The sequence below is a fragment of the Hypomesus transpacificus genome, chromosome 13 (genome assembly GCF_021917145.1).
Source record: "Hypomesus transpacificus isolate Combined female chromosome 13, fHypTra1, whole genome shotgun sequence".
NCBI lineage: Eukaryota > Metazoa > Chordata > Actinopteri > Osmeriformes > Osmeridae > Hypomesus > Hypomesus transpacificus.
This window is the reverse complement of record NC_061072.1, coordinates 10,037,548-10,048,337: the sequence shown is the minus strand read 5'-3', so window position 1 is coordinate 10,048,337 and position 10,790 is coordinate 10,037,548. Positions and strand designations below refer to the sequence as shown.

The 10,790-nt window shown below is 40.7% G+C and overlaps 2 protein-coding genes across 4 annotated transcripts; one reads left to right on the top strand and one right to left on the bottom strand.

Annotated features, from left to right (window-relative positions):
- Positions 1-1,563: 1,563 nt before the first annotated feature.
- On the bottom strand, positions 1,564-6,222 carry LOC124475539 (endoplasmic reticulum protein SC65-like). 2 transcript variants are annotated; one of them, XM_047032237.1, is made up of 7 exons: positions 5,939-6,222; positions 3,606-3,755; positions 3,342-3,513; positions 2,716-2,844; positions 2,276-2,421; positions 2,101-2,184; positions 1,564-1,872 (listed from the first exon to the last, which is right to left on the bottom strand). In XM_047032237.1, the coding sequence occupies exons 1-7, from the start codon at positions 5,939-5,941 to the stop codon at positions 1,726-1,728; spliced, it is 831 nt and encodes a 276-aa protein (XP_046888193.1). In that variant the 5' UTR covers positions 5,942-6,222; the 3' UTR covers positions 1,564-1,725. The 2 variants fall into 2 exon arrangements, with proteins under 2 accessions (XP_046888193.1, XP_046888192.1); XM_047032236.1 differs by lacking the exon at positions 5,939-6,222 and adding an exon at positions 4,296-4,874.
- On the top strand, positions 5,569-10,614 carry fkbp10b (FKBP prolyl isomerase 10b). Of its 2 annotated transcripts, XM_047032234.1 has the most exons (10): positions 5,569-5,919; positions 6,231-6,376; positions 6,550-6,739; positions 7,155-7,300; positions 7,693-7,882; positions 8,613-8,758; positions 8,984-9,173; positions 9,414-9,556; positions 9,708-9,871; positions 10,131-10,614. In XM_047032234.1, exons 1-10 carry the CDS (start codon positions 5,726-5,728, stop codon positions 10,317-10,319), a joined length of 1,698 nt encoding a protein of 565 aa, XP_046888190.1. In that variant the 5' UTR covers positions 5,569-5,725; the 3' UTR covers positions 10,320-10,614. The 2 variants fall into 2 exon arrangements, with proteins under 2 accessions (XP_046888190.1, XP_046888191.1); XM_047032235.1 differs by lacking the exon at positions 5,569-5,919 and having other exon boundaries at positions 6,283-6,376; positions 7,099-7,300; positions 10,131-10,612.
- The last annotated feature ends 176 nt before the right edge of the window (positions 10,615-10,790 follow it).

Here is a 10,790-nt window from a genome sequence, read left to right as displayed (position 1 = left end):
TATATTATTATAGTATGATATTTTGGGGTGAGGACTAAGCTACCATTTGACTCTCATACTCAAAAGAATGTAATGTTTTGCCATTATTTGTAGATTTAATCTCCTGCTAGCCTGACCTCAGATTTTGAATCCTGTTTCTTCAGTGTATTCTGTGCCTTGTCTAATCCAGGCTCCCAAAGATCTGGCTCTGAAACCACAGAGACTGATCTCAGTCACTTTGAAGGTTAGAATATTTTCTTTCTATTTCATCTTTTTGTTAGTAAAATGTCACAATTACTTAAAAGTAGAAGAATATCAGTGCTAGAACATCAAGAAAACTGCCACTGGTCAATTCCTGTTTCAAGGATCTTGTCACAACATTTCCTTCATGACTTCCCAACAACTTGAAAAATATCAATACGATAAATATGTGAAACAGCAAAAACAAGATATGTGATTGATATTAGGTGTTTGATTTATCACTGCCACAAAACTACCCGTTAATCTCAGGCTACTTTCCATTATGCAGTTTTCTTTCAAACATTTTGTATAATGTGTGTATTTTCATTGGATAATGATAACTTACTACAAGGTAGTATAATACAGGATATTGGTTAGTATTTATTAAAACTGGTCACTTTTGTTAATCACCAATGATTAAATGTGTGCTTTGCTAAGCATTGTTTTTATGATATGAACCCCACCTAGTCTTGGCACGTCGTATCAGCATTCCAGGAGCACAAAACAGCCTTGTACAAGTGTAAAGCATCTTCTGTACCATGTGTATTTTGTACATATATTCATAAATGAGAGTGGACATGTATAAAATATAGACAAATATACCATAAAACCATTAATATTGGACATACTCCGATTTATTAAATAATTAATAGCGTACTTTGGAAAACAACTAATGTATCTTGTCAGCTGGATGTAAACATTTCTTCAGTGCACCTTTGTACATTGTGTATATCCTGCTTAATTGTGCATAACCACTTTGTCTAGGGTTTCCTTTCTTACATATCGTATGTACATAGTGATGAAGCGCTCTGAAGTCATGTAGTCTGGACCGGGGACTGAGTTTGATAGAATTATGCTTTTTCATGTGTGACCAGTAAGTTTAATTTCCTTTATTATGGAGCCTATTACTTGTTTTCAATTCACATGCAACTGTATAATGAATCATAGCTCTGGAATCAACTTACTATGATAATGTAACTATTGACTTCATATATTTTTTAAGACATTCAAATAGAGGGGCAGTTGATGACATTTCAATGAAACTGTGAGGACAAAGACAAAATAAAGTTGAAATGTGAAATAACTATGAGCATGATATGTGATTAATGGTGTATAAAGTAAGCTTACTCTGTTTAAGATTACGTGTTTCCACTTCAAATTTAGACTATTAAATTTGTTTTGAAAAGCTTAAACATGTAAACATATCTTTCAGAAACTACATCAACCAGGGTCAGATGGCTGAGCAGTTAGGGAATCGGGCTATTAATCAGAAGGTTGCCGGTTCGTGACAAATGACGGTGTGTCCTTGGGCAAGGCACTTCACCCTACTTGCCTCGGGGGGGGGGGGGAATGTCCCTGTACTTACTGTAAGTCAGAGCGTCAGCTAAATGACTAAATCTAAAATGTAAACCCAATTATGCAGCAATGTATACTACTACTCAAAGCAAGTGAACTAAAATGGTTTTCCTTAAAACCTTTTTGGTCCACATTGGTTTTAGATTACATTCACATATCAGAATCTCCAATGTCCCATTTTCCCTTTGGCTGCCACCATTTGGCATAGATGGATTCTTCATAATCTCCAGGTCCCTCAAACTCAACATCGGGCGACTCCGGGGACTCAATTACAATTACTTCTGGGCCCAAAAAGTCCTGTCGAAAAAGGTCACACGAAAGCTTATACTTTTAAACATTTCTAGATTTTCCACTTGCTCAAACTAAAATATCCATTAAGATCTCGTTTTTATATCACCTCACAATATATTAGGATACTTAACTAAGATTTTTTTTTGGCAATGTGGTCAAGCTCATTCAAAAGGTCAAATGTCAACTTGCAAGAATTGGAATATTGAACAACCAAAAACTGTTCATCAAACCGACCTCCCCATCTGACTGCAAGTACTTTACTGCCAATGCCAGCATCTGCTTCTGCAGGCTGGTCTGGTTATAGTACCTCTGGGCCTCCTGATCAAAGGAAATACATCAGCATTTAATATTCTGATTCAAATGCAACATACTCAATACACAGAGCTTTGATGAAGAAAATGGCTCTCACCACTCTAGGGGTGAAGTGGCTGTCTTCCAGGCCCCACTGCTGGCTGTAAGACCGGTAGTACAGAATGTTCTGCTTCATTACATCATCCTCTGGGTCAAAGAGAATGTAGCTGGATGCACATGGCGCTGCACTGCGGGCATCATTTACTACACAAAGAGACAGTATGTCTAGTGGAGGTGGTCGGTTGGCATTTTAGAGTTTTACATTTTATCTACAAATATGTTATCTATAGTCCTGCTTATATACATGTCCTGTTTGGGAAATACTTTTTTTATAACAATGGTGCAATGGCGCTATATCTATACTGCTATTCGGCTACAATGAGAAACAAGATACTTAATTGTGAGTTTGATGTCAGAATTATTATAATTTGACGAGCTTTCATCAACCAGAGAAAAGTAATGCGATGAAGAAGGAACTTTTCACATGATGGTACTTACATTTATAGTAAGCAAACTGCAGATAATGGTACATAGTGGCCATGAATTTCTCCACAAAGTAGCCACCAACATTAGGCATCAGGTTCCTCTCACACTTCACCTTACACCTCAGTGCTTCTACATAGGTATCTGTGGGGAGAGAGGGCAGCAAGTGGGTTAGGCTGGGTTAGGGTTGCCCACTGTCTGTAGCCCACAGGAACTGTAAAAGGTTCAAGCTAATAGACAATGTTCTACAAAAAGCTAATTTCATATAAGTTGTCTCAATTTACTTGGACAACAACATTGGGTAATCAGTCAAGCTTGTTAAACATGGTGAACAGTGAAATTATTCATTTTTTTTCTTTCCAATTCTACACCAAGATGCTTTCACTACTGAACTGTGAACATGGATTGAAAGCAACATTTCTTGCAACAGCTTTGTTTAGTGAAAAGTCTATTAAAAGATGTGATAATTACAGGGAAAGGGTATTTTATTGAACTAGCATCGGAACTTCTAATTCCGCTATTGTGCCTATAATTTCCAACTGGAAATAGAATAAGCATGATTTCCTCTGAAGCCCATAACTATGTTTTGTTTCAATACAAATCAAAACAATATTCACCTAACATCTTTATCATGTACTGACCTGCCAGGGTGGGGTATAGATCTTTGAGGAGGGGCACCTCACTGGCCCCCTCACACCCTGCCAGGCACAGTTGGTGCTGGTGAAGGTACTGGCTCAGAGCCTGCTCCATGTGTTTGATGCAGCTGCTGAAATCTCCAGAGTTGAAAATTGTTACAGCTTTCAGGAAGCTGCCCTTGGGGTGAGAGATCAAGAGGGTTGGTGAAAGCTGTCGACTAGATCATGTTGATGAGAGCCACTTGGTTATAGCAGCCATCTTGCCCTCACCTCATAAGGTTGTTCTTCCTGGTCGACGAGGAAGCCCTCCAGGTCATATTCACTTCTGTAGTGGTCCATGTGTTGGTTCATCAGCTGATCATCTGGGTTTTTCTGTAGATAAGTGTGGGCGCAGGATACAGCCTTCTGTAGGTCATTCATCTAAGGAACATGTATGTGTGATCAATTAGTTATCCCCCTCTACTTTCACTCAAACGAACTTGAAAACAACTCACATAAATATTGTTCGAGCCATTTCAGTAGCCATGGTAACCTACTTAAAGGTAAGCCTAAGTGATGACAGTTGTAGCACAGGAGGTCTAATGTTTGTTGGCATAGGTTTGAAGCCGATGATATTGGAAGATACATTAGAATAGCCTACAATGTTTTGTTATTTGTTTTGTCATAGCCTAATAAGAAATTTACGGATTTGCATATCCAACTTTCAGTTTATGAATTTTGAAGTCTTTTTTTTTCAACTGGAAGCACGACATCATCGATACTGGAGCAGCGAGTAACCTACTCTACCAAACAAACTGCAACAACAAATGCTTTGCGTAATTGCAGGATATTCCCCACCCCTATCACATTATCAGTTGATGAAATATGGAAAAATAACTTTAGTTGATTGGGTGAGCAATCGCTAATTCATATATGTAAGCCATATAATAGGCTAATTGCTTAATTCTGACTATAGCCTACCTTAAAATAAGCAAAATGCATGTAGCGGTAGGGCGACCTTCTTTCAAAATCCTCTATGATCTCTTTCCTTGGATAAGGGAGTGAGAGCGCAGGGAAATGCGCTCTACACTTTTTATGACATGACGCTCGCATCAATACACGCCAGAACACTTGGAGGTCACTGGTAACCAAGACACTTTCCTCTTGGTTATGGCTCGTATCATTACAATGTCTAATGCAATAAGTCACGCTGTCTTTCAGAAGCCGATGTAACCGTAAACTTAGTTCCATATATTTGATGCAGTCCGTCCAACTCTCTGCGGCATAGTGGTCCAAGGCTTGACCATAAGCAAAAGCAAGGGGCATAAGCTCGTCTTGAGGGAGAGTTTTAAAATTGTCAAGTTGCGCGACCAGTGCACAAACACAACACAGCAATGCAGCTGAAAATAGAACTCCTTTAACGCATTGGATATTGTTAACCATGGTAGACTAGTCATACTCCCAATGTGAGTCACGTCTTCTTATAGCTCCTACAAAGTTGTTTTCCACAGTTTTAGTGAGTAGCAAGACTGGTAAACCGCTTAGGGGTTTAGGGGAATAGTGAATAGTGGTCTGTGGTATCAGATTTCTACATGACGCCCAGCTGTCATGTAGGCCTATAAATGACACATGCTTTCGTATAAGTAGGCGTAAGCTATATTAGGCTATTGTCAGAGATGGCAAAAGTACACACATCCTTCACTCAAGTAGAAGTACAGATACTCATGTTAAAAAGACTACACTTGACTCAAGTTACAGGGCTCTGACATATAGGCCTATATCTTTCATTTTTTAAAGCTTTATAACTGTGTTCAATAGCATCCATCGCTTGCTTGACCTTCAAACATGCAATAATATCATTATTTTATTCTTGGGAACAGAAAGTAACAGATGAAGATTTATAATTAGGCTAGAAGGCCAGTCCCGTAACGTAGGCCTATTTTCTACAGCATATAATGCCTTGGCTATTAAAATCATTATGCAATAAGAAAAGATAGGATGTGCACGCAATACTTATTGTTAATCATTGAAACAGTTTGGAACGAAAAAAGCTACAATAGACTACTGTATGTAATCCAAACGGGGTTATATAGTTTTTGAACAAGGTTCCCACTGTTCAATATAAGGATGGCTGTCGCAAAACTCGCCCTCGCCCTGCTTTGCGCATTACCGCTAGAAGTTAACTGGAGACTGTCCACGTTTACAACATTCCTTGCTAGAGGGAGAGCCCCCACTTCCTTGGGAAAAGTGCCGTCCAAACTCTGTACTCCCTCTTTAGACAGAAACGAGTGAATGAGTGTGTGCGTGTGTGAATGCAGTTTACTTAAACGGACGCAGGGCCAGTTCGTACCAACAAATTAGTTGTTCGTGCATTGAATCCGTTTTCAGGATTTAAATAGCTTTTATTTAAAATGTTTGCAAGGTATATATTTGTTTTGCTCCTAAATTCTTGTTCTTATGTTCAGTGCAACCCTAGTCCACTCGGAGATGTAGTCGTGGACAGATATTCCATACCTGAAGTTTGTAATAGAGAAGTGAAAAGTGGAGATAATGTTCGTTATCATTACAATGTGACATTCCTTGATGGAAAAGAATTCGATTCGAGGTAAGATTTAAATTTTCACCATCTTTGTTGTTCTTGTGCGTGCATTCGGGATTTGTTTGCGTTGCTAATCCTTTGCCAAAATAGCTCGGCATCTCAATGCTATATGAACGCTTTTTAAAAGTAGGCCTACGCTTTATCGCTGGTTTGATTTGCATCCTCACGGACATCTGTTCTGAATGTTTCGGTAAAACATGTTGTTCTAATTTGCTCTTCTCGTCCTCATGTTTAGACTGATAAAATTATTCTGTAGGCCTACCTCTTTCTCCTCTAAGCATTTGTCTCCCTCTCATGGTCTGGTTTGGCCTGCACAGTCTTAAAAGAGGAGTCCCTACAGTCGGTGAGACTGGTGCGGGACGCCTCATCGCTGGCATTGATAAAGGCATCCAGGGCATGTGTGTCAACGAGCGCAGAAAAGTGACTGTGCCCCCACATCTTGCCTATGGCAATACAGGCGCAGGTAGCCTATTGCCATGTCCTTCATGATATCGCGACAATTTACATTTCCATATGTCGTTTACTTAGCAGAATTTATCTAGAGCATTTTATGTCTGTGTTTGTTTAAATATTAGTAAATCATATTGTTTGCCAGCCAAAATGTTTTTACACTTTTATTTATTTCCCTTCTGTCAGGTGATGTGGTACCCCCAGACACTACCTTGGTGTTTGACATTATCCTGCTGGACATATGGAATACGGCAGACCTGGTCGCAACTCGAACCATCAGCACACCCAAGAACTGCCAGCGCTCAGTGAAGCGTACAGACTTTGTGCGCTACCATTACAACGGTACTCTACTGAATGGCACCCCCTTTGACTCCAGGTGAGCCGATTTTTGACAGAGTAAGAGAGACAACAGAAATAGTAGGAATCCAAATTAGACTGTTAGGGTCAGTAGAAGTTTTGTGTAGATCTTAGATGTGTTTTCCAAAGGTAATTTTGGTAAATGGAAGCCAGAATTTTCTCTGTAATGGTATCAACATACAGTTTGTGAAACAGTCACCCATTGTGGCTTTGGCTTACAGTTTGTGTGAAAGTATTTTATGTAGCCTAGAACCACTAAACCATCATTTACTTATTTGGCACACACGGAAACAAACCAGATGATGAACACCACAATCTCTCACAACCCTCTGAAATGGTAGCCCATGTCTCTGTGTCTGTCTGTGTTGTGCTGTCCAGGTATTTGTGAGGAAATGGGTGTGTGTTGACTATGCGCTTGTATGAGCCCCACCCAGCTACACCAGGAAACAGACCCAAGATGGCCTGGTAGGTGAGGGCTGGCTGATCAAGGGGATGGACCAGGGTGTACTGGGCATGTGCGTGGGGGAGATCAGGCATATTGTAGTCCCACCTTTCCTGGCCTATGGAGAGAAAGGATTTGGTAAGTATAGGAGAGGGAACATGGAAATGGGTTAACCGATTGCTTCAGCAGTTAATTGAGATTTGAATGTTGACCTTTATTTAGCCATACTTGAGAAATAGATCTATAGGGTTGCTGGAAACATAATTTATAAAATTACAAAAAAACACAAAAAATATTACATTACAGGAAACCATTCGAATTGTTAGAGAGGTAGTTTGAAGTCCTTTAAGGACAAAGCAGCTTTTAAATGGTCCGTGTTCCAGACCTGAAAACAGAGCACCAACTCACACAGTTCAGTGCCTCTTCACCTTAACAAACTAAACTTAGGTCACATACAGTGTGAATTTGAACCAACATAAAGTTGAATACTGAGTATTTGTGTCTGCTTGTGTCTTCATCCCTGACATCAGGCACAGATATCCCTTCTCAGGCCACTCTAGTGTTTGATGTCCTGTTAGTGGATCTGTACAACCCCAAGGATGATGTCACTGTGGAAAACCAGGATGTGCCTGAGTCCTGCACGCGCAAATCTGTGGCTGGGGATTATATTCGCTACCACTACAATGGCAGCTTCCTCAACGGAGTCTCATTCGACAGCAGGTAAGCTTTGTTTATTGGTTGGCGGGCCGAACCAAGATGTTTGCTCTTAATGTTTACTGTCAAGATTCTCTAAATTTGAGATCAGGAAGAACAAAACATAAATCACAAGGACTAGGAGGCAAAAATTCTCCAGCACCTAAGCACATGTGTGAGAGGACCAAAGCTCAAGTTTGTCTTCAAAGCTCATGCAACAGCCCCGTGGTACAATTCAAACACTGTATTAGTCATGAAAAAAAGCAGCTCACCTAGTATTAGTGCTGCTTCAGTATACCTCCCATTCAACACACAGTGGCTTTCTGGTATTCTCTTTCTATTTAAATACATTTATTATTTTTAAAAATGGGAAGCAAACATGGCAGGTGGTGCCTGCCTTTACCGGTTTTTGACCATGAACGTATTTACTACACCTATATGGATAGTGAGGACACTGCTATAGACCACATTGGTGCCACCTTAGGGTATCTTCAGGATACTTAGCTCATTGGTCTCTGAACTTGTGCTTTCATGCAATGTACATGAAGACAATGCCATTGCACTGCACGCAATGGAAAGTGGAAATGTGCCTGGGCATGTTGGAAAGTAAATCAAAATATTGTTTTAATGACAGCTTGTTAATGTTGCAACATTCTGAATGCTTTCCACATATCTTACTACTAAATCCCAGTCTGTAAATGTGTATGGCTTTTTTAAATGTGAATGTCGAATCTTTCTCTCCTCTACCTTTTGGCAGTTACCAGAGGAACAGCACATACAACACCTACATTGGGATGGGCTACGTTATCTCAGGCATGGACAAGGGTCTGCAGGGGGTGTGTGTTGGGGAGAAGAGAAGGATCGTCATGCCACCTCACCTGGCTTATGGAGAGCAGGGAGCAGGTGAGTGACAAGCAGTGCTGAGCCCTGGTCCATCTCTGGCCCCTGAATATTTGATGTAGATGTTTTAGAATAAAACAACACATTTCAGCATATGCATGCAGGCCGATTACCACAGACTTCTCTTGGGTTCTTGATTGAGTCTTTGTCTAATAAACCTGTCCATCATTGTGTTATTTTTGTATTCCAGTCCACAGCAAAATGTATCACTTCTCTCTGTCCATCCAGGTCAGGACATTCCAGGCTCAGCCGTGCTGGTCTTTGACATCCACGTCATCGACTTTCACAACCCCAAGGACTCTGTGGAGATCCAGGTAACCCACAAGCCTGAGGTATGCAACGAGACCAGCGACATCAATGACCTCATCCACTACCACTACAACTGCTCCCTGCTGGACGGAACACTCCTCTTTTCCTCGTAAGCTCAGATCTCATCAGGCCATATGTTGATGTTTTTGTGTCCTACTCTCACGTGACCACAGCCAAGTCATCCTTCTATACCATGCTATCAGCGTAACATGCATGAGTATAACTCAAATAGCAGAACTGTCATTCAGACTGCTACATTAGTTAAATCCAGAAATTATATAGCTGGCTAGTCTGGCGGCGTTCATTTTCCTAACTAGTGTCCTTCTTCTATCCATGTTTGACTTGTCAGAAGTGACTATGACAACATGCAGGACACAGTGCTTGGAGCGGACAAGGTGATTGACGGGCTGGACGAGGGTCTCCGGGGCATGTGCGTAGGAGAGAGGAGGGTGGTCATCATCCCTCCGCACCTTGGACACGGAGAGAAAGGAGGTGATCACCTTCCCCTCCACCTTACCGTTTCAACAACTGGGATACAATGCTATTAACTACTATCAAAATATAGCATTTAGGATCCAACCCGGCTGTTTCATTGTGAACTGTTATCAGCAGCTGACACTAGTGCGTTCTATTCCGGGTTCAGCGTCTGGTGTGCCGGGCAGTGCCGTCCTCCAGTTTGAGCTGGAGTTGATGAGTCTGCAGAAGGGTGTGCCAGATGGTTACCTGTTTGTGTGGCTTGAGGACAGCCCTGCAGAACTCTTCAAAGCCCTGGACATGGACAATAATGAGAAGGTCCCTGTGGAGGAGGTATGGTGCTACAATAACCTAGATGAAATACAGTAGGTTAGACAGTTACTGTATGCAGATAGGCCACTGTTAACTAAATAGTAATATAAAAGTAAAGTATGGTTCAGATTTGCATGTTATGAAGGCACATGTTAACTAAATAGTAATATAAAAGTAAAGTATGGTTCAGATTTGCATGTTATGAAGGCACATGATTCAATTCATATACATTTCTCTTCATTCTCCCTCCCTCCCCACTTTCTTCTTTCTAACCCCTAAGTTTGGAGAATTCATTCAAATACAAGTAGCGGAGGGCAAAGGTCGTATGAAACCAGGGGCGGACCCTGAAGAGGTTATCGCAGACATGTTCAGAAACCAGGATCGCAACAAAGATGGAGTCATCACCCCAGACGAGCTGAAACTGAAGGTGGAGGAGGACAAGGAGAATGCAATGCACGAGGAGTTGTGATGAGAACACGACACACACACTTCCTCTTTCTCAGGGACAGACTGCACCCGCCACATCCAAATTAAGACTTTTTACCAAGTGAATTGTTTAATATTTCCATTGACACAAATTGTGGAAAGTATTCTCAAAGAAGCACAATTCTTAATGGTAAGGTTTGGTCATGTTAAGAGAAAGTTATGTTAAAGAGTGATTGATTGAACAAGTCAATCTTCCTAACGGCACCTTCATTGTCCCTGATTTTCTAAGAATTAAAGTTTTTTTTTTCACAGAAAACTTCAAACTTTTTGGGGATAAAAATGTATCTTCTTTCATAACTAACATTTCTGGGTATGTGCAAAAAACGTTTCCTAGCATCTGCAGATAATACCAACATAATGACTTCCATGCACTTCCAAGTGACACACCATGTCACTTTCCCAGACAAACAGTGGCCTAATCCTAGAGGTAAACCACAACTTTAAAATGTCATTC

Bases quoted from the DNA above. Each gene is read 5' to 3' on its own strand.
- LOC124475539 (XM_047032236.1), bottom strand. From the start codon at position 4,757: ATGGTTAACAATATCCAATGCGTTAAAGGAGTTCTATTTTCAGCTGCA. The intron at 3,756-4,295 runs GTAGGCTATAGT...CATGTTCCTTAG, and splicing joins TGCATTTTGCTTATTTTAAG to ATGAATGACCTACAGAAGGC. The intron at 2,422-2,715 runs GTAAGTACCATC...CTCTTTGTGTAG, and splicing joins GCAGTTTGCTTACTATAAAT to TAAATGATGCCCGCAGTGCA.
- fkbp10b (XM_047032234.1), top strand. From the start codon at position 5,726: ATGTTTGCAAGGTATATATTTGTTTTGCTCCTAAATTCTTGTTCTTAT. The intron at 7,301-7,692 runs GTAAGTATAGGA...CCCTGACATCAG, and splicing joins CTATGGAGAGAAAGGATTTG to GCACAGATATCCCTTCTCAG. The intron at 8,759-8,983 runs GTGAGTGACAAG...CTGTCCATCCAG, and splicing joins TTATGGAGAGCAGGGAGCAG to GTCAGGACATTCCAGGCTCA.